Source organism: Cherax quadricarinatus, chromosome 55, assembly GCF_038502225.1.
Source record: "Cherax quadricarinatus isolate ZL_2023a chromosome 55, ASM3850222v1, whole genome shotgun sequence".
NCBI lineage: Eukaryota > Metazoa > Arthropoda > Malacostraca > Decapoda > Parastacidae > Cherax > Cherax quadricarinatus.
The window spans coordinates 25,832,145-25,853,244 of NC_091346.1; the positions used below are offsets into that span (position 1 = coordinate 25,832,145).

The 21,100-nt window shown below is 44.6% G+C and overlaps 1 protein-coding gene across 1 annotated transcript in view; it reads right to left on the reverse strand.

Annotated features, from left to right (window-relative positions):
• Positions 1-21,100, reverse strand: part of LOC128698899 (uncharacterized) — an 85,072-nt gene that overhangs the window by 52,916 nt on the left and 11,056 nt on the right. The window contains exon 2 of the mRNA XM_070096954.1: positions 4,954-6,403. Coding sequence (XP_069953055.1) covers positions 4,954-6,223 — 1,270 coding nt within the window. The 5' untranslated portion in view covers positions 6,224-6,403. The remainder of the gene's footprint in view (positions 1-4,953; positions 6,404-21,100) is intronic.

Consider the following 21,100-nt stretch of genomic DNA (forward strand, 5'->3'; position numbering starts at 1 on the left):
GTTATTTTCCTGGTGCAGTAAATGATGAAATGATCACTAAGACCTGTGGTAATGACGCCTGACTGACTAATGTTCTCAGAGCGGTTACAAAGTATGTGGTCAATTAGGGTGGCTGAGAACTGTGTGATCCGGGTTGGAGTATTAATTAGTTGAGTGTAACTATTTAATCCTAGAATTTGCTTATACCTTTTGCATAGCCCGTTATTTTGCTGCTGAAAACAGATATTAAAGTCGCCCAGTATTATTGTCTCGCAATTGTTTTCAACTCCGGACAAGACTCTGGAAAAGTCTTCTAAGAACTGGTCCTGGGTAGGAGGGCGGTAACTAGTTCCTACTAAGATGGGTTTGGTCTTAGGAAGCAGCACTTCAAACCATAGAATCTCCAGTTTATTGTTATTTAAATCAGGTCTTGGGTTGTAAACTAAGTCATTTCTAATGTAGGCACATACTCCACCACCCTTTCTGTTCCTATCTAAGCGTTTTATATTGTAACCATCTATTTTGACCTCGTCGTCAGTCACGGTATCATCCAACCAAGATTCAGAGATGGTTATAACTGCCGCCCTAATTTTGTTAGCTAGAATCCTAATCTCTGCCAATTTAGGAAGAAGTGATCTTGCATTGACATGAATAAAGTGAAGGCCTGTTTTCATAAAACAATCATAATCATCAATATATGGCAATGGGTCATTTGTATTAAAATTAGGTAAATCAATGTCATCACTGCTAAAGGGTAACTGTGCCAAAGTGCATTTGTTACACACAAAATGAATTCTGGCACCGTTGCTATAATTGTACATACATCCATCATGCACCCACCCCTTACACATTTTACATAAGGTGCCTTTTCTGTTTTTCATGCGTACTTTAGTACAGTGTATGCACCTGTTTGGTAGTGTTTGAGATAATAATGGCTGTATTGTCTCACATTGACCTATGTATTCATGACCTTGCATTTGTTGGGATTGATGTAACCAGTCTTGCGGTTTGTCCAGATCTATTTGTAGCATTTCCTTGTCTTCACTTGTTTCTATTTCTCATCAATTTTACATTAGGGAAAAGGATAAACGATTCAGTCCCATGTAGAATGTCTGTATGAGAGAGAGAGAGAGAGAGAGAGAGAGAGAGAGAGAGAGAGAGAGAGAGAGAGAGAGAGAGAGAGAGAGTATTTTTGGTTGTAAAATTCACAAGAGTATGAAATACTCAACAGCTGACCTGGCCTGCACGCCAGTGTGGTCTTATCGACCACGACCGCTGTGGTCTTGTACACCGGGTATAGTGTAGTCTTGGAGACCAGGTATAGTGTGGTCTTGGGACGAGGTGTAGTGTGGTCTTGGGACCAGATGTAGTCTGGTCGTGGGACCAGGTGTAATATGGTCTTAGAATCAGGAATAGAATGGCCTTGAGACCAGGTGTAGTATGGTCTTAGGACCAGGAATAGTGTAGTCTTGGAGACCAGGGTATAGTGTGGTCTTGGAGACCAGGATATAGTATGGTCTTTTGACCAGGTATAGTGTGGTCTTGGGACCAGGTGTGATGTGCTGACGACCAGTTATAACCTACTTAATGTACGTCTCTCCCAGCTTCGTCCTCCTGAACTTACAAGTTACTGTTTACTGCGGTCATTGATCTTCCACTAACGATGCGGCAACGTTCAGTGTTGCTCCTCTGTATTGACGTATCTCCCCATTTATTTAGTTTATCATTCCCCCCCCCTTTTTTTTGCACACACTTCCACTCAAGATTCTTACGTCAACAATCACGAAACAGCTTGTCCACATAACAAGTATTGCACCACAGTTTTCCCTTAACTATTTTCGTTTCCTTTACATCTTATTCATTTCTACAACAATACCAGCTCCTGTTGATGTGTTGATTACAACACGAAAGGCCTAGAGCTATCATTCAACTAACTCCGCCCGTGGTTGTTTTGCATCTTGTATCGCTTATGTACATGATATATATATATATATATATATATATATATATATATATATATATATATATATATATATATATATATATATATATATATATATATATATATATATATTATCAAGTCGGCCGTCTCCCACCGAGGCAGGGTGACCTAAAAAGAAAGATAATCCCCCCCAAAAAATACTTTCATCATCAATCAACATTTTCACCTCACTAACACATAATCACTGTTTTTGCAGAGGTGCTCAGAACTCAACAGTTTAGAAGCATATAGGTATAAAGATACACAACATATCCCACCAAACTGCCAATATCCCAAACCCCTCCTTTAGAGTGCAGGCATTGTACTTCCCATTTCCAGGACTCAAGTCCGGTTATACAAAAATAACCGGTTTCCCTGAATCCCTTCACTAAATATTACCCTGCTCACACTTCAACAGCTCGTCAGGTCCCAAATACCATTCGTCTCCATTCACTCCTAACACGCTCAAGCACGCTTGCTAGAAGTCCAAGCCCCTCGCCCACGAAACCTCCTTTACCCCCTCCCTCCAACCTTTTCGAGGACTACCCTTACCCCACCTTTCTTCCCCTACAGATTTATAAGCTCTCCATGTCATTCTGCTTTGATCCATTCTCTCTAAATGGCCAAGCCACCTCAACAACCCCTCTTTATCCCTCTGACTAATACTTTTAGTAACTCCACACCTTCTCCTAATTTCCACAGTCCGAATTTTCTGCATAATATTTACACCACACATTGCCCTTAGGACATCACTGCCTCCAACCGTCTCCTCGCTGCTGCATTTACCACCCAAGCTTCACACCCATATAAAAGTGTTGGCACTACTATACTTTCATACATTCCCTTCTTTGCCTCCATACATAACTTTTTTGTCTCCACATATACCTCAACGCACCACTCACCTTTTTTCCCTCATCAATTCTATGATTAACCTCATCCTTCATAAATCCATCTGCTGGCACGTCAACTCCCAAATATCTGGTAAACATACACTTCTTCCATACTCCTCCTCCCCAATTTGATATCCAATTTTTTTTTTATATAAATCATTTGATACCCTCATCACCTTACTTTTTTCTATGTTCACTTTCAACTTTCTACCTTTACACACATTCTCAAACTCATCCACTAACCTTTGCAATTTTTCTTTAGAATCTCCCATAAGCACAGTATCATCAACAAAAAGCAGCTGTGTCAATTCCCATTTTGTATTTGATTCCCCATAATTTAATCCCACCCCTCTCCCGAACACCCTAGCATTTACTTCTTTTACAACCCCATCTATAAATATATTAAACAACCATGGTGACATTACACATCCCTGTCTAAGACCTACTTTTACCGGGAAGTAGTCTCCCTCTCTTCTACACACCCTAACCTGAGCCTCACTATCCTCATAAAAACTCTTTACAGCATTTAGTAACTTACCACCTATTCCATATACTTGCAACATCTGCCACATTGCTACCCTATCCACTCTATCATATGCCTTTTCTAAATCCATAAATGCAATAAAAACTTCCCTACCTTTATCTAAATACTGTTCACATATATGCTTCAATGAAAACACTTTATATATATATATATATATATATATATATATATATATATATATATATATATATATATATATATATATATATATATATATATATATATATATATATGCAAAACAACCACTCTGAAAGAATAGAAGAATTCCAAGCGCTTTCGTGACTACTCACATTATCAAGGAACTATGAAAGTAAAGCATCCAAGGAAGGTATATAAGGGGGTCTGGCCAACACCTCACTATCAGATCCCACAAAGGTTAAACACCTGACGCGCGCCGGCCCAACTGGACAGGTCCTTTGCACAACCACCAACAAACTATTCTACCCAAGAAAATTTTTAAAATTATTATTTGTCCAGTGTATTATTAAATTCTTCCCAAATTCTATTAATTATAAATGGATCTAATTTATATAAACCAAAGGAAATATTCATATTATTGTCAAAACTGCTTTTTATGAAACAAGATTCAATTATATTCCTGTCGACCATGGACTTGCTTGATACTACTTTCTCAACTTTTTGAAAATCAATTGGATGGTTAAAATCTCTTACATGAATAAATAGAGCATTGGAATCTTGTCCAGTTCTAATGCTATATTTATGTTGTTTTAATCTTAGTTCGAGATTTTTACCAGTTTGACCGTAATAAACTTTATCGCAAATGTGTCTATAAGATTCCTTGTAAAATTTGCGATAAAGTTTATTACGGTCAAACTGGTAAAAATCTCGAACTAAGATTAAAACAACATAAATATAGCATTAGAGCTGGACAAGATTCCAATGCTCTATTTATTCATGTAAGAGATTTTAACCATCCAATTGATTTTCAAAAAGTTGAGAAAGTAGTATCAAGCAAGTCCATGGTCGACAGGAATATAATTGAATCTTGTTTCATAAAAAGCAGTTTTGACAATAATATGAATATTTCCTTTGGTTTATATAAATTAGATCCATTTATAATTAATAGAATTTGGGAAGAATTTAATAATACATTGGACAAATAATAATTTTTTAAATTTCTTATTTCTTGGGCAGAATAGTTTGTTGGTTGGTTGTGTGAAGGACCTGTCTAGTTCGGTCGGCGGGCCTGCTGTCTCGCGTCAGGTGTTGTGGGATCTGATAGTGAGGTGTGGGCTACCCCTTTATATACCTTCCTTTGATGCTTTACTTTCATTGTTCCTTGATAATGTGAGTAGTTGTTTTGCATATTCTGAAATCACCTGTTTACTGTGATCTCATTGCATATATATATATATATATATATATATATATATATATATATATATATATATATATATATATATATAAATACATATATATATATATATATATATATATATATATATATATATATATATATATATATATATATATATATATATATATATATTTATATATAGATCATAAAATGTAAACTAGATAAGGCAGATTATACTTACCGAGGATGTCAGATGAGGAGGAGGTTTCACTGGTTGAAGGCGTGGCGTCAGAGTCAGGTTTCCTGCAGTCCAAGTTATCGTCGTCGTCTATCATCGGGATCTTCAACTTTCTGTAGCGAGATCGTCGCTTGCGGTCACTCTCGTCGGCGGCGGTGTAGTCATCGTCGCCCGCCAGACGACCCTCGTTGAGCGCTGGAGCTCTCCGGCGGCTTTTATGCTTAGGTCTCTTCTTTTTGCTGCTCTCGCTGGGAGACTTTTGGGTTCTGTTAGTTATCGGCTGAGATTTTTTCTCGGTCTTGTGTTCATCGGGAGCGATGGAAAGATTGTGGTTCCAGCAGGCTGCCACCATACTCTCCTTTTCCTGTAACGTGTCCCAATCCCTGGATTTGACAGGTATCTCTTGGATTTTGCCACACTTAGGTCTTTCTCTACTCTCCCCGTCATAAACGCCATTCCCTAGATTTACCAAATCTTTTATCACTTCTTCTGCATCTCCGCTGTGGTCTTCGAAATATGGATTACCATAGCCGGAGTATGGACGCATATCACTTGTGTTGTATCTTGAATCTCTGGGAGACGTCTGGGGATCTTCCCCCGGAAGAGGCCGAAGATTCGTCAGATCTACAAGATCAGGGCTGAGAATATTGTACAAGGGTCCTTGGTTACATGCAGCTAAGCTGTCCGGCAACTGCATTGGTTCCAAGCAATAATTGCCTCGCTCTGTTTTAGAATTGGCTATGGTGGAGACGGGAGACGACGGGGTGTTGGGCGGCGTGATAAGACTGGAACTTGCAGGATTATAGCCTGGATTTTTTGCCGTTGGACTGGAAGGTATAGAGAGGGGAGATAGTGGCGTGTTCGGTGGCGGGGATAAAACAGTATTCAGTGGATTAGGGTCACTACCGAGGGGAGCGACATTGTAGAAGACGTCTGTGTGTGTCTGCTGCGGAGACAAGAGGTTAGTAATAGTGGTGGCCAGGGTAGGCATGGAGTAGCTTGTTGGGATGATGGGTATGAGGGGATTCGGCAAACCTGGGGGCATCGCCACTTTGTCTGTAAATGCAAAATGAGGATTGATCGTGCCGTAGCCGCCCTCGGAGCTGTAGTTTCCTGTAGGTTTGAGCATTGTGTCCTCACTTGAGGCAGGTGCTCCTTCAGAAGGTGAAGCCATGGCGGATCGACGAGTCTTTTTCCTTTTCGGAGTCAAAACAAGCAGGTAGTGGTCACCTGGGCAAGGCTGAGGACTCTTCGTGGGTCTGACCTTACTCATGGTTGTCTACCTTAGTATGATTATGTCCCATTCTACCATATTCTTAGGGTAAAAGTTTTGACACATTGTTGTGTCTTCTCCAGAACGTGTCATTCAGTTTTACTTGGAAAATTACCACCAGATTCAGTGTTTCAGTTGAATACCAGACGTCCAGTGTTCCAAGGTGGGATCTTGGAGAACCTGAGCAGATTATAAAGAGTGAGACTAACAGTAGCAAGGATTTCTACCTTCTCGAATATATACATCAAGGCAAACATTTGTAAACAGTATCACACTACACGTTTGCAAACAATATATCACAACGCACGTTAATAAATGTTGACACCGGTAACACGGCTGAGAGAACACTTTGTAGAGTAAAAAGTCACAGTACCGTAAGTGGAACAATACACAAATAACCCGAACATACGAGAGAGAAGCTTATGACGACATTTCGGTCCGATTGGGACCATTTACAAAGTCACACTAACACAAAAGAGTGAGGGAGAAAGTAAATATAGGCGAGGGGGGACAGGGACAGGACCAAGAGAGGAAGAAAAATAAATAATTGTATTGGTAATGCTGGTAGTGGAAGTAGAAGTAGAAAGTAGGGAGAGTAGTTTTAATGGCACAAGAGACAGAAAGGGGAGTGAAGGGTGAAGGGAGGCACTTGTTTACCTCACCGACTAATCCTACAACTAGCAGGCCAGTGCTCTAACCACTAAACCACGCTCACCTGGTGAGCTTCATTCTCCTAGGTTATTTATCCAAGCTATTCTGATAAAATAATATATTTTTGCAAATATAATATTTCCATAGATCTACATTACCCCAAGTGGTTCATTTCACAAGATCAGTAAGTTGCAACGTTGTCTTACTTTGCAAGACAACGTTGTTGTATAATGACAGATAAAAAAAATAAAAGACTATTATTTTCAAGGAATCCCAAGACTAAGTAATCCCAGGGCCTAGTAGTTCCCGGATTAAGTAATATCAAGGTCTAGTAATCCCAGGGTTAAGTAATCCCATTGTCGACTAAGATACAGGTGTGTATTTCCTCCCTTGAAAGATAGAAATTGCAATAAACGTGAATGCAGTGCAGAGAGAGAGAGAGACAGAGAGAGAGAGAGAGAGAGAGAGAGAGAGAGAGAGAGAGAGAGAGAGAGAGAGAGAGAGAGAGAGAGATTGTTACAACAGTCAGTTACTGTAGTTAGGTTAGGTAAGGATCGTTACTGTAGTTAGGTTAGGTAAGGATCGTTACTGTAGTTAGGTTAGGTAAGGATCGTTACTGTAGTTAGGTTAGGTAAGGATCGTTACTGTAGTTAGGTTAGGTAAGGATCGTAAGGAAACAGAACAAGTTTTTCCTAACGTGGGTCTTATTTATATGATGAACCGCAGTTGGAAGTTTTGGGCATCTGGCTGAGGCCTTCCACTGGCATACCAGTCCACCCCTTTAAAAATTAGGGTTATATGGATCTTAATTACGTTGTATATCTGACTACGACAATAATTTAGACAATATATCCGATATTTATGTCAAATGACTAAATGTGGGAAGCAGCCTCGCAGCATCAGTCCCAAAGTTCAGTTTATCTGAAGAATATGCAATAGTTAGGTATCTTTATTTCGAAACGTTTCGCCTACACAGTAGGCTTCTTCAGTCGAGTACAGAAAAGTTGATAGAAACAGAAGAGACTTGAAGACGATGTAATCAGTCTATCACCCTTAAAGTTTTGAGGTGGTCAGTCCCTCAGTCTGGAGAAGAGCATTGTTCCATAGTCTGAAACAATATTGTTTCAGAAACGTTTCGAAAAACGTTTGCGAAACGTTTCGAAATAAAGATACCTAACTGTTGCATATGTGTCTTACCTAACAACCTGTCGGCATTTTATACCATTTTAATGTTTTATCTGAAGAATATTTTCAATTCATAATGATGACTCACACCCGTCAACGGATGCCATGAAAATTTCTGCTCTCATAAATTTTCATGAATAGTGTTTCTCATATTCAGCATCGTTTCACTGGCTTAAGGTTGGGGCATCGGCTTAAGCCGGTGGGAGACTTGGACCTGCCTCGCATGGGTCAGTAGGCCTGCTGCAGTGTTCCTTCTTTTTTATGTTCTTATGTTCTTATTCTCTAAATAATTTTCACTCTGAAAAAAATCATTTGCTATTTTGGACCTCACTATACTTTTACATCGTCATTCCACCAGTCATTACTCTCTTACCTGCACCTGCCCTCCTGTGATCACAACACCAGTCATTACTCTCTTACCTGCACCTGCCCTCCTGTGATCACAACAACAGTCATTACTCTCTTACCTGCACCTGCCCTCCTGTGATCACAACACCAGTCATTACTCTCTTACCTGCACCTGCCCTCCTGTGATCACAACACCAGTCATTACTCTCTTCCCTGCACCTGCCCTCCTGTGATCACAACACCAGTCATTACTCTCTTACCTGCACCTGCCCTCCTGTGATCACAACACCAGTCATTACAATCTTCCCTGCACCTGTCCTCCTGTCATCACAACACCAGTCATTACTCTCTTACCTGCACCTGCCCTCCTGTGATCACAACACCAGTCATTACTCTCTTCCCTGCACCTGTCCTCCTGTGATCACAACACCAGTCATTACTCTCTTCCCCTGCACCTGCCCTCCTGTGATCACAACACCAGTCATTACTATCTTCCCCTGCACCTGTCCTCCTGTGATCACAACACCAGTCATTACTCTCTTCCCTGCACCTGCCCTCCTGTGATCACAACACCAGTCATTACTCTCTTCCCTGCACCTGCCCTCCTGTGATCACAACACAAGTCATTACTCTCTTACCTGCACCTGCCCTCCTGTGATCACAACACCAGTCATTACTCTCTTCCCTGCACCTGCCCTCCTGTGATCACAACACCAGTCATTACTCTCTTCCCTGCACCTGCCCTCCTGTGATCACAACACCAGTCATTACTATCTTCCCTGCACCTGCCCTCCTGTGATCACAACACCAGTCATTACTCTCTTCCCTGCACCTGCCCTCCTGTGATCACAACACCAGTCATTACTCTCTTGCCCTGCACCTACCCTCCTGTGATCACAACACCAGTCATTACTCTCTTCCCTGCACCTGCCCTCCTGTGATCACAACACCAGTCATTACTCTCTTACCTGCACCTGCCCTCCTGTTATCACAACACCAGTCATTACTCTCTTCCCTGCACCTGCCCTCCTGTGATCACAACACCAGTCATTACTCTCTTACCTGCACCTGCCCTCCTGTGATCACAACACCAGTCATTACTCTCTTCCCTGCACCTGCCCTCCTGTGATCACAACACCAGTCATTACTCTCTTCCCTGCACCTGCCCTCCTGTGATCACAACACCAGTCATTACTCTCTTCCCTGCACCTGCCCTCCTGTGATCACAACACCAGTCATTACTCTCTTACCTGCACCTGCCCTCCTGTGATCACAACACCAGTCATTACTCTCTTCCCTGCACCTGCCCTCCTGTGATCACAACACCACTCATTACTCTCTTCCCTGCACCTGCTCTCCTGTGATCACAACACCAGTCATTACTCTCTTCCCTGCACCTGCCCTCCTGTGATCACAACACCAGTCATTACTCTCTTCCCTGCACCTGCCCTCCTGTGATCACAACACCAGTCATTACTCTCTTACCTGCACCTGCCCTCCTGTGATCACAACACCAGTCATTACTCTCTTCCCTGCACCTGCCCTCCTGTGATCACAACACCAGTCATTACTCTCTTCCCTGCACCTGCCCTCCTGTGATCACAACACCAGTCATTACTCTCTTCCCTGCACCTGCCCTCCTGTGATCACAACACCAGTCATTACTCTCTTCCCTGCACCTGCCCTCCTGTGATCACAACACCAGTCATTACTCTCTTCCCTGCACCTGCCCTCCTGTGATCACAACACCAGTCATTACTCTCTGCCCTGCACCTGCCCTCCTGTGATCACAACACCAGTCATTACTCTCTTCCCTGCACCTGCCCTCCTGTGATCACAACACCAGTCATTACTCTCTTCCCTGCACCTGCCCTCCTGTGATCACAACACCAGTCATTACTCTCTTACCTGCACCTGCCCTCCTGTGATCACAACACCAGTCATTACTCTCTTACCTGCACCTGCCCTCCTGTGATCACAACACCAGTCATTACTCTCTTACCTGCACCTGCCCTCCTGTGATCACAACACCAGTCATTACTCTCTTACCTGCACCTGCCCTCCTGTGATCACAACACCAGTCATTACTCTCTTCCCTGCACCTGCCCTCCTGTGATCACAACACCAGTCATTACTCTCTTACCTGCACCTGCCCTCCTGTGATCACAACACCAGTCATTACTCTCTTCCCTGCACCTGCCCTCCTGTGATCACAACACCAGTCATTACTCTCTTACCTGCACCTGCCCTCCTGTGATCACAACACCAGTCATTACTCTCTTCCCTGCACCTGCCCTCCTGTGATCACAACACCAGTCATTACTCTCTTCCCTGCATCTGCCCTCCTGTGATCACAACACCAGTCATTACTCTCTTCCCTGCACCTGCCCTCCTGTGATCACAACACCAGTCATTACTCTCTTCCCTGCACCTGCCCTCCTGTGATCACAACACCAGTCATTACTCTCTTCCCTGCACCTGCCCTCCTGTGATCACAACACCAGTCATTACTCTCTTCCCCTGCACCTACCCTCCTGTGATCACAACACCAGTCATTATTCTCTTGCCCTGCACCTACCCTCCTGTGATCACAACACCAGTCATTACTCTCTTCCCTGCACCTGTCCTCCTGTGATCACAACACCAGTCATTACTCTCTTCCCTGCACCTGCCCTCCTGTGATCACAACACCAGTCATTACTCTCTTCCCTGCACCTGCCCTCCTGTGATCACAACACCAGTAATTACTCTCTTCCCTGCACCTGCCTTCCTGTGATCACAACACCAGTCATTACTCTCTTCCCTGCACCTGCCCTCCTGTGATCACAACACCAGTCATTACTCTCTTCCCTGCACCTGCCCTCCTGTGATTACAACACCAGTCATTACTCTCTTCCCTGCACCTGCCCTCCTGTGATCACAACACCAGTCATTACTCTCTTTCCTGCACCTGTCCTCCTGTGATCACATCACCAGTCATTTCTCTCTTGCCCTGCACCTACCCTCCTGTGATCACAACACCAGTCATTACTCTCTTGCCCTGCACCTACCCTCCTGTGATCACAACACCAGTCATTACTCTCTTACCTGCACCTGCCCTCCTGTGATCACAACACCAGTCATTACTCTCTTCCCTGCACCTGCCCTCCTGTGATCACAACACCAGTCATTACTCTCTTGCCCTGCACCTACCCTCCTGTGATCACAACACCAGTCATTACTCTCTTCCCTGCACCTGCCCTCCTGTGATCACAACACCAGTCATTACTCTCTTCCCTGCACCTGCCCTCCTGTGATCACAACACCAGTCATTACTCTCTTCCCTGCACCTGCCCTCCTGTGATCACAACACCAGTCATTACTCTCTTCCCCTGCACCTACCCTCCTGTGATCACAACACCAGTCATTATTCTCTTGCCCTGCACCTACCCTCCTGTGATCACAACACCAGTCATTACTCTCTTCCCTGCACCTGTCCTCCTGTGATCACAACACCAGTCATTACTCTCTTCCCTGCACCTGCCCTCCTGTGATCACAACACCAGTCATTACTCTCTTCCCTGCACCTGCCCTCCTGTGATCACAACACCAGTCATTACTCTCTTCCCTGCACCTGCCTTCCTGTGATCACAACACCAGTCATTACTCTCTTCCCTGCACCTGCCCTCCTGTGATCACAACACCAGTCATTACTCTCTTCCCTGCACCTGCCCTCCTGTGATTACAACACCAGTCATTACTCTCTTCCCTGCACCTGCCCTCCTGTGATCAGAACACCAGTCATTACTCTCTTTCCTGCACCTGTCCTCCTGTGATCACATCACCAGTCATTTCTCTCTTGCCCTGCACCTACCCTCCTGTGATCACAACACCAGTCATTACTCTCTTGCCCTGCACCTACCCTCCTGTGATCACAACACCAGTCATTACTCTCTTCCCTGCACCTGCCCTCCTGTGATCACAACACCAGTCATTACTCTCTTCCCTGCACCTGCCCTCCTGTGATCACAACACCAGTCATTACTCTCTTTCCTGCACCTGCCCTCCTATGATCACATCACCAGTCATTACTCTCTTCCCTGCACCTGCCCTCCTGTGATCGCAACACCAGTGATTACTCTCTTCCCTGCACCTGCCCTCCTGTGATCACAACACCAGTGATCATTCTCTTCCCTGCACCTGTCCTCCTGTGATCACAACACCATTGATTACTCTCTTCCCTTCACCTGCGCTCCTGTGATCACAACACCAGTGATTACTCTCTTGCCCTGCACCTGCCCTCCTATGATCACATCACCAGTCATTACTCTCTTCCCTGCACCTGCCCTCCTGTGATCACAACACCATTGATTACTCTCTTCCCTTCACCTGCGCTCTTGTTATCACAACACCAGTCATTACTCTCTTGCCCTGCACCTGCGCTCCTGTGATCACAACACCAGTCATTACTCTCTTCCCTGCACCTGCCCTCCTGTGATCACATCACCAGTCATTACTCTCTTCCCTGCACCTGCCCTCCTGTGATCACAACACCAGTGATTACTCTCTTCCCTGCACCTGCCCTCCTGTGATCACAACACCAGTCATTACTCCCTTGACTTGCACCTGCCCTCCTGTGATCACAACACCAGTGATCATTCTCTTCCCTGCACGTGTCCTCCTGTGATAACAACACCAGTCATTACTCTCTTCCCTGCACCTGCCCTCCTGTGATCACAACACCAGTTATTACTCTCTTCCCCTACACCTGCCCTCCTGTGATCACAACACCAGCCATTACTCTCTTGCCCCGCACCTGCCCTCCTGTGATCACAATACCAGTGATTACTCTCTTCCCTGCACCTGCCCTCCTGTGATCACAACACCAGTGATTACTCTCTTCCCTGCACCTGCCCTCCTGTGATCACAACACCAGTCATTGCTCTCTTCCCTGCACCTGCCCTCCTGTGATCACAACACCAGTGATTACTCTCTTCCCTGCACCTCCCCTCCTGTGATCACAACACCAGTGATTACTCTTTTCCCTGCACCTGCCCTCCTGTGATCACAACACCAGTGATTACTCTCTTCCCTGCACCTGCCCTCCTTTGATCACAATACCAGTCATTACTCTCTTCCCTGCACCTGCCCTCCTGTGATCACAACACCAGTCATTACTCTCTTCCCTTCACCTGCCCTCCTGTGATCACAACACCAGTCATTACTCTCTTCCCCTGCACCTGCCCTCCTGTGATCACAACACCAGTCATTAGTCTCTTCCCTGCACCTGCCCTCCTGTGGTCACAACACCAGTCATTACTCTCTTCCCTGCACCTGCCCTCCTGTGGTCACAACACCAGTCATTACTGTCTTACCTGCACCTGCCCTCCTGTGATCACAACACCAGTCATTACTCTCTTCCCTGCACCTGCCCTCCTGTGATCACAACACCAGTCATTACTCTCTTCCCTGCACCTGCCCTCCTGTGATTACAACACCAGTCATTACTCTCTTCCCTGCACCTGCCCTCCTGTGATCACAACACCAGCCATTACTCTCTTGCCCTGCACCTGCCCTCCTGTGATCACAACACCAGTCATTACTCTCTTCCCTGCACCTGCCCTCCTGTGATCACAACACCAGTCATTACTCTCTTACCTGCACCTGCCCTCCTGTGATCACAACACCAGTCATTACTCTCTTCCCTGCACCTGCCCTCCTGTGATCACAACACCAGTCATTACTCTCTTCCCTGCACCTGCCCTCCTGTGATCACAACACCAGTCATTACTCTCTTCCCTGCACCTGCCCTCCTGTGATCACAACACCAGTCATTACTCTCTTCCCTGCACCTGCCCTCCTGTGATCACAACACCTCTACTGTGCACTCCAGTCGACCTCCTTCTCGACCTACCTACTGACACCCACCGCCACCCCTAAACAACCTCCTTCTCGACTTCCTCTTCCTCGATCTCCTCCTCCTTCTTCTCCTCCTCCTCCTCCTCCTCCTCCTCCTCCTCCTTCTCTTCCTCAACCTCCTTCTCAACCTCATCATTTGATAATACAAGGTTACTAAGCTTAGCTATATCGGGCATAAGGTCATTGTCTGTGACCTTTACCTTTGCATTTCCAGCCACTATCGTCGTCAGAAGCCTTCCTACACACCACAATGACCTTTGCAACTCCTCTTTAGAAGTGGCCTTTGCAACTCTTTAGGAATGACCCTTGCAACTCATCTGTAGAAGTGACACTTGCAACTCATCTGTAGAAGTGACACTTGCAACTCTTCTTTAGAAGTGACCTTTGAAACTTCTCTGTATAAAAGTGACCTTTGCAACTCTTTAGAAGTGACTTTTGCCACTCTATAGAAGTGACCTTCACAATTCCTCTCTAGAAGTGACCTTCACAATTCCTCTCTAGAAGTGACCTTCACAATTCCTCTCTAGAAGTGACCTTCACAATTCCTCTCTAGAAGTGACCTTCACAATTCCTCTCTAGAAGTGACCTTCACAATTCCTCTCTAGAAGTGACCGCTGCAGCTCCTTTATAGTGTAAAATATGACGTTAAAATTAACGAAAGTAATTATAAATGTATTTATGTGTCTGGAAAACTCATGAGTGATAAAAAGAAATTAGGCGACTCAGAGGGAAGAAAGGTGAGTCAGATGGTAGATAGGTGACTCAGAGGGTAGATAGGTGAGCTAGAGGGGAGATAGGTGAGTCAGAGAGGAGATAGTTGAGTCAGAAGGGAGATAGGTGAGTCAGGGGGGAGATAGGTTAATCAGAGGGGAGATAGGCGAGTCAGGGGGGAGATAGGTGAATCAGAGGGGAGATAGGTGAGCCCGGGGGGAGATAGGTGAATCAGAGGGGAGATAGGTGAATCAGAGGGGAGATAGGTGAGTCAGAGGGGAGACAGGTCAACTTGAGAGGGAGATAGGTGTGTCAGAGGACAGGTAGGTGAGAGAGAGCCAAGGCCTCACCTGTGTTGAATCCAAGACGATTCAGGGAATTCAGGTCTACGTATAATCAATAGCCACCACCTTCCCCTACCACCCAACCAACCACCATCCACTACCACCCCACCTACCACCCTCCCCTACCACCCCACCTACCACCCTCCCCTACAACCCCCACCTACCACCCTCACCTACCACCCTACCTACCACCCTCCTCTTCCACCCCACCTACCACCCTCCCCTACCACTCCACCTACCACCCTCCCCTACCACCCCACCAACCACCCTCCCCTACCACCCCACCTACCACCCTCCCCCACCACCTCACCTACCACCCTCCCCTACAACCCCCACCTACCACCCTCACCTACCACCCTACCTACTACCCTCCCCTACAACCCCCACCTACCACCCTCACCTACCACCCTACCTACCACCCTCCTCTACCACCCCACCTACCACCCTCCCCTACCACCCCACCTACCACCCTCCCCTACCACCCCACCTACCACCCTCCCCTACAACCCCCACCTACCACTCTCACCTACCACCCTACCTACCACCCCACCTGGGTTTTGTGACACACACACACACACACACACACACACAGACAATAACAATCAACACTTTCTTTAATCTGAAGCACACGTAAAAATAATTAAAACAACAACATATGCTAAGGTGACAAACATGAAGGTAGTATCTAGAAATGTAGACAAAGAATGCTTCAAGAAACACCTCAGGAACATGCCATGTATCTCTGAGTACACAGCGCCAGTGTGGAGCCCTCGCCTAACCTAACAAAGCGAAATTGGAGACAGCCAGTGTCTTTGCTGAGCAAGCTTAAATAAGAGGATAGTGTGAACTGTCTCACATGAGAGAGACAGACAGCCGGTAACAAGACAGCAAAGGTCAGTCAAGACAGCAGTAAGCATCGGGACAACATGTGAGATGGCCAGAACAGTAGTACACCAACACAGCAGTAGAGCAGCGCTACAGCAGCGCAAGGATATTTGTGTCTTGCAGCGACCCGAGGCGATGAAGGAAGAATATTAGTTGATGTCATATATTGTTGTTCGTTGTCTTTGCCTAGCTGGTTGACCAGTGACTGGCTAGGGTACGACCAGTCCCAACACCTAGCTCCCAGCACCCAGTTCCAGGTAGCAGCAGACAACCACTCAGGAGGAACAATGCTGTGTCGTGTGGAACTGTGACAGTGATGCAGTGACAAGTAATGTGTTACCCAGAATTGCGACAGTGATGTATTGTTTGGAACTGAGGCAGCGATAATTAATAATGTGTTGTTTGGAGCTGCAAGTGATGCAGTTATAACTAATGATCTGAAACTATGAGTGATAACTACTGACGTGTTAAGAGGAACATAAGTTCCCCCGTCTTCTAACAACGTGTTCATTTTTCCACTATAATCTACCTTGTCCATAATTACTATCGCATTTGCTTCGTCTGTTTCGTAAGGTGAAGTCCAGGATCTTTCCTTAATTCATGGTATAACTTAACAAATCTGTGAGGACAGTTGCGTTGCAGAGGTGTGAGCTTTGTGTACACTACTGACCACCTCAAAACTACGTCTTCAAGGGTGATGGACTGATTACATCGTCTGTACATCTCTACCCCTCAAGGAAGGTTCCTTGATGTTGGTGAGGGGCTCTTGATTTAGGGAATTGGATCTGTGCTCCAATTCCCCGAATTAAGCCTGAATGCCTTCCACCCCCCCCCAGGCGCTGTATAATCCTCCGGGTTTAGCGCTTCCCCTTTGATTATAATAATAATGTACATCTCTACTGCTTTTGCTGCCTCCTTTGTACTCGACTGAGGAAGCCTACTGTGTAGGCGAAACGTGGCCTGGTGGCTAAAGCTCCCGCTTCACACACGGAGGGCCCGGGTTCGATTCCCGGCGGGTGGAAACATTTCGACACGTTTCCTTACACCTGTTGTCCTGTTCACCTAGCAGCAAATAGGTACCTGGGTGTTAGTCGACTGGTGTGGGTCGCATCCTGGGGGACAAGATTAAGGACCCCAATGGAAATAAGTTAGACAGTCCTCGATGACGCACTGACTTTCTTGGGTTATCCTGGGTGGCTAACCCTCCGAGGTTAAAAATCCGAACAAAATCTTATCTTATACCTAACTGTTGTAATGAATGGAAACGTTTCGCCAACCAGTGGCTTCTTTAGTCCATTGGAAGATGAGAAGGATTATAGGTAATCAGTCCCTTAGCCTGAGGGACTGATTCCTCAATTCCTCCTCATCTTCCACCTTTCTCTGTATTGGACTGAAGAAGCCAGTGGCTGGCAAAATGTTTCCAGAATAAAGATAGCTACATGTTGCACTAGTGTCCCATTTATCAACAAACCGTTGCACATGCATCTTACCAATCATTGCACTATTCTGTCATGTCCTCTGCTAATATGACCTGTCTCTCTGCTAGTCTTCACAGATATACTATTTGGTTGAATCATTCCTTATATACAACACTCTTAATATGAATCTTGGTTCGAATTTTGTTTCACTCGCGATATCGTAATAACACGTTTATAAACAAACCACGGAACGGGTGGGTTTTAAAGCTATGGCAAGTGAGTGGTGCAACTCCAGGGCAGTGCGTAAGCCACTGGACCAGCTGGCTACAATAAGATTCATGCAATTAGGTATATTTATACATCATAGGGAGGTTAGCATGGGCCACCACAAATGCGAGTTTTTACAGATGAATCTCCCGCCAGCGCGGCTATGACGAACTCTAGCTCAAGTCCCCTCAAAACCGCCATCATGACTCACTCGCAATGGGTTCAAATCCCACCCGTTCCGTGGTTTGTTTCACTGGCTGTCTTTCTTAATACATTCTGAAATGTTCTAACGTTCTGATGCTGTATAATCCTACGGGTTTAGCGCTTCCCCCTTGATTATAATAATAATAATCTAACGTTCTGAATCCTTGTGATTTCACCTGACCTGACCTTTCTTACTCTCTCTCTTAACCTGTCTTCCGTATTTTCTTATCTTTTATCGGCTGGTGTAATTCTGCAAACAGACTTTTTACCTAACATAGGCCAGTAGACCTACTCTACCAATTATTGTGTCTTGTTTTGTTTCTTTGTGTTCCAGTTTTGAGATATAATTTATATAAATTATTGCAACAACTGATTCTAATGCTGCTGCTGCTATTACTACTGTTATTGCTGCTGCTATTACTACTGTTATTGCTGCTGCTATTACTACTGTTATTGCTGCTGCTATTACTACTGTTGCTGCTGCTGCTATTACTACTGTTATTGCTGCTGCTATTACTACTGTTGCTGCTGCTGCTATTACTACTGTTGTTGCTGCTGCTATTACTACTGTTGCTGCTGCTGCTATTACTACTGTTATTGCTGCTGCTATTACTACTGTTGCTGCTGCTGCTATTACTACTGTTATTGCTGCTGCTATTACTACTGTTGCTGCTGCTGCTATTACTACTGTTGTTGCTGCTGCTATTACTACTGTTGTTGCTGCTGCTATTACTACTGTTATTGCTGCTGCTATTACTACTGTTATTGCTGCTGCTATTACTACTGTTGCTGCTGCTGCTATTACTACTGTTGTTGCTGCTGCTATTACTACTGTTGTTGTTGCTGCTGCTGCTATTACTACTGTTATTGCTGCTGCTATTACTACTGTTGCTGCTGCTGCTATTACTACTGTTATTGCTGCTGCTATTACTACTGTTGTTGCTGCTGCTATTACTACTGTTGTTGCTGCTGCTATTACTACTGTTGTTGCTGCTGCTATTACTACTGTTGTTGTTGCTGCTGCTGCTATTACTACTGTTATTGCTGCTGCTATTACTACTGTTATTGCTGCTGCTATTACTACTGTTGTTGCTGCTGCTATTACTACTGTTGTTGCTGCTGCTATTACTACTGTTGCTACTGCTGCTATTACTACTGTTGTTGCTGCTGCTATTACTACTGTTGTTGCTGCTGCTATTACTACTGTTATTGCTGCTGCTATTACTACTGTTGTTGTTGCTGCTATTACTACTGTTGTTGCTGCTGCTATTACTACTGTTGCTGCTGCTGCTATTACTACTGTTATTGCTGCTGCTATTACTACTGTTGTTGCTGCTGCTATTACTACTGTTGTTGCTGCTGCTATTACTACTGTTGTTGTTGCTGCTGCTGCTATTACTACTGTTGTTGCTGCTGCTATTACTACTGTTGCTGCTGCTGCTATTACTACTGTTATTGCTGCTGCTATTACTACTGTTGTTGCTGCTGCTATTACTACTGTTGTTGCTGCTGCTATTACTACTGTTGTTGCTGCTGCTATTACTACTGTTGCTGCTGCTGCTATTACTACTGTTATTGCTGCTGCTATTAGTACTGTTATTGCTGCTGCTATTACTACTGTTGTTGTTGCTGCTATTACTACTGTTGCTGCTGCTGCTATTACTACTGTTGTTGCTGCTGCTATTACTACTGTTGTTGCTGCTGCTATTACTACTGTTATTGCTGCTGCTATTACTACTGTTGCTGCTGCTGCTATTAGTACTGTTATTGCTGCTGCTATTACTACTGTTGTTGTTGCTGCTATTACTACTGTTATTGCTGCTGCTATTACTACTGTTGTTGCTGCTGCTATTACTACTGTTGCTGCTGCTGCTATTACTACTGTTGTTGCTGCTGCTATTACTACTGTTGTTGCTGCTGCTATTACTACTGTTATTGCTGCTGCTATTACTACTGTTGCTGCTGCTGCTATTACTACTGTTATTGCTGCTGCTATTACTACTGTTGTTGCTGCTGCTATTACTACTGTTGTTGCTGCTGCTATTACTACTGTTGTTGTTGCTGCTGCTGCTATTACTACTGTTATTGCTGCTGCTATTACTACTGTTGTTGCTGCTGCTATTACTACTGTTATTGCTGCTGCTATTACTACTGTTGTTGCTGCTGCTATTACTACTGTTATTGCTGCTGCTATTACTACTGTTGCTGCTGCTGCTATTACTACTGTTATTGCTGCTGCTATTACTACTGTTGTTGCTGCTGCTATTACTACTGTTATTGCTGCTGCTATTACTACTGTTGTTGCTGCTGCTATTACTACTGTTGTTGCTGCTGCTATTACTACTGTTGTTGCTGCTGCTATTACTACTGTTGTTGTTGCTGCTGCTGCTATTACTACTGTTATTGCTGCTGCTATTACTACTGTTGTTGCTGCTGCTATTACTACTGTTATTGCTGCTGCTATTACTACTGTTGTTGCTGCTGCTATTACTACTGTTGTTGCTGCTGCTATTACTACTGTTGTTGCTGCTGCTATTACTACTGTTGTTGCTGCTGCTATTACTACTGTTGTTGTTGCTGCTGCTGCTATTACTACTGTTATTGCTGCTGCTATTACTACTGTTATTGCTGCTGCTATTACTACTGTTGTTGCTGCTGCTATTACTACTGTTGTTGCTGCTGCTATTACTACTGTTGTTGCTGCTGCTATTACTTGTTGCTGCTGCTGCTATTACTACTGTTATTGCTGCTGCTATTACTACTGTTATTGCTGCTGCTATTACTACTGTTGTTGCTGCTGCTATTACTACTGTTGTTGCTGCTGCTATTACTACTGTTGTTGCTGCTGCTATTACTACTGTTATTGCTGCTGCTATTACTACTGTTGTTGCTGCTGCTATTACTACTGTTGTTGCTGCTGCTATTACTACTGTTGTTGCTGCTGCTATTACTACTGTTGTTGCTGC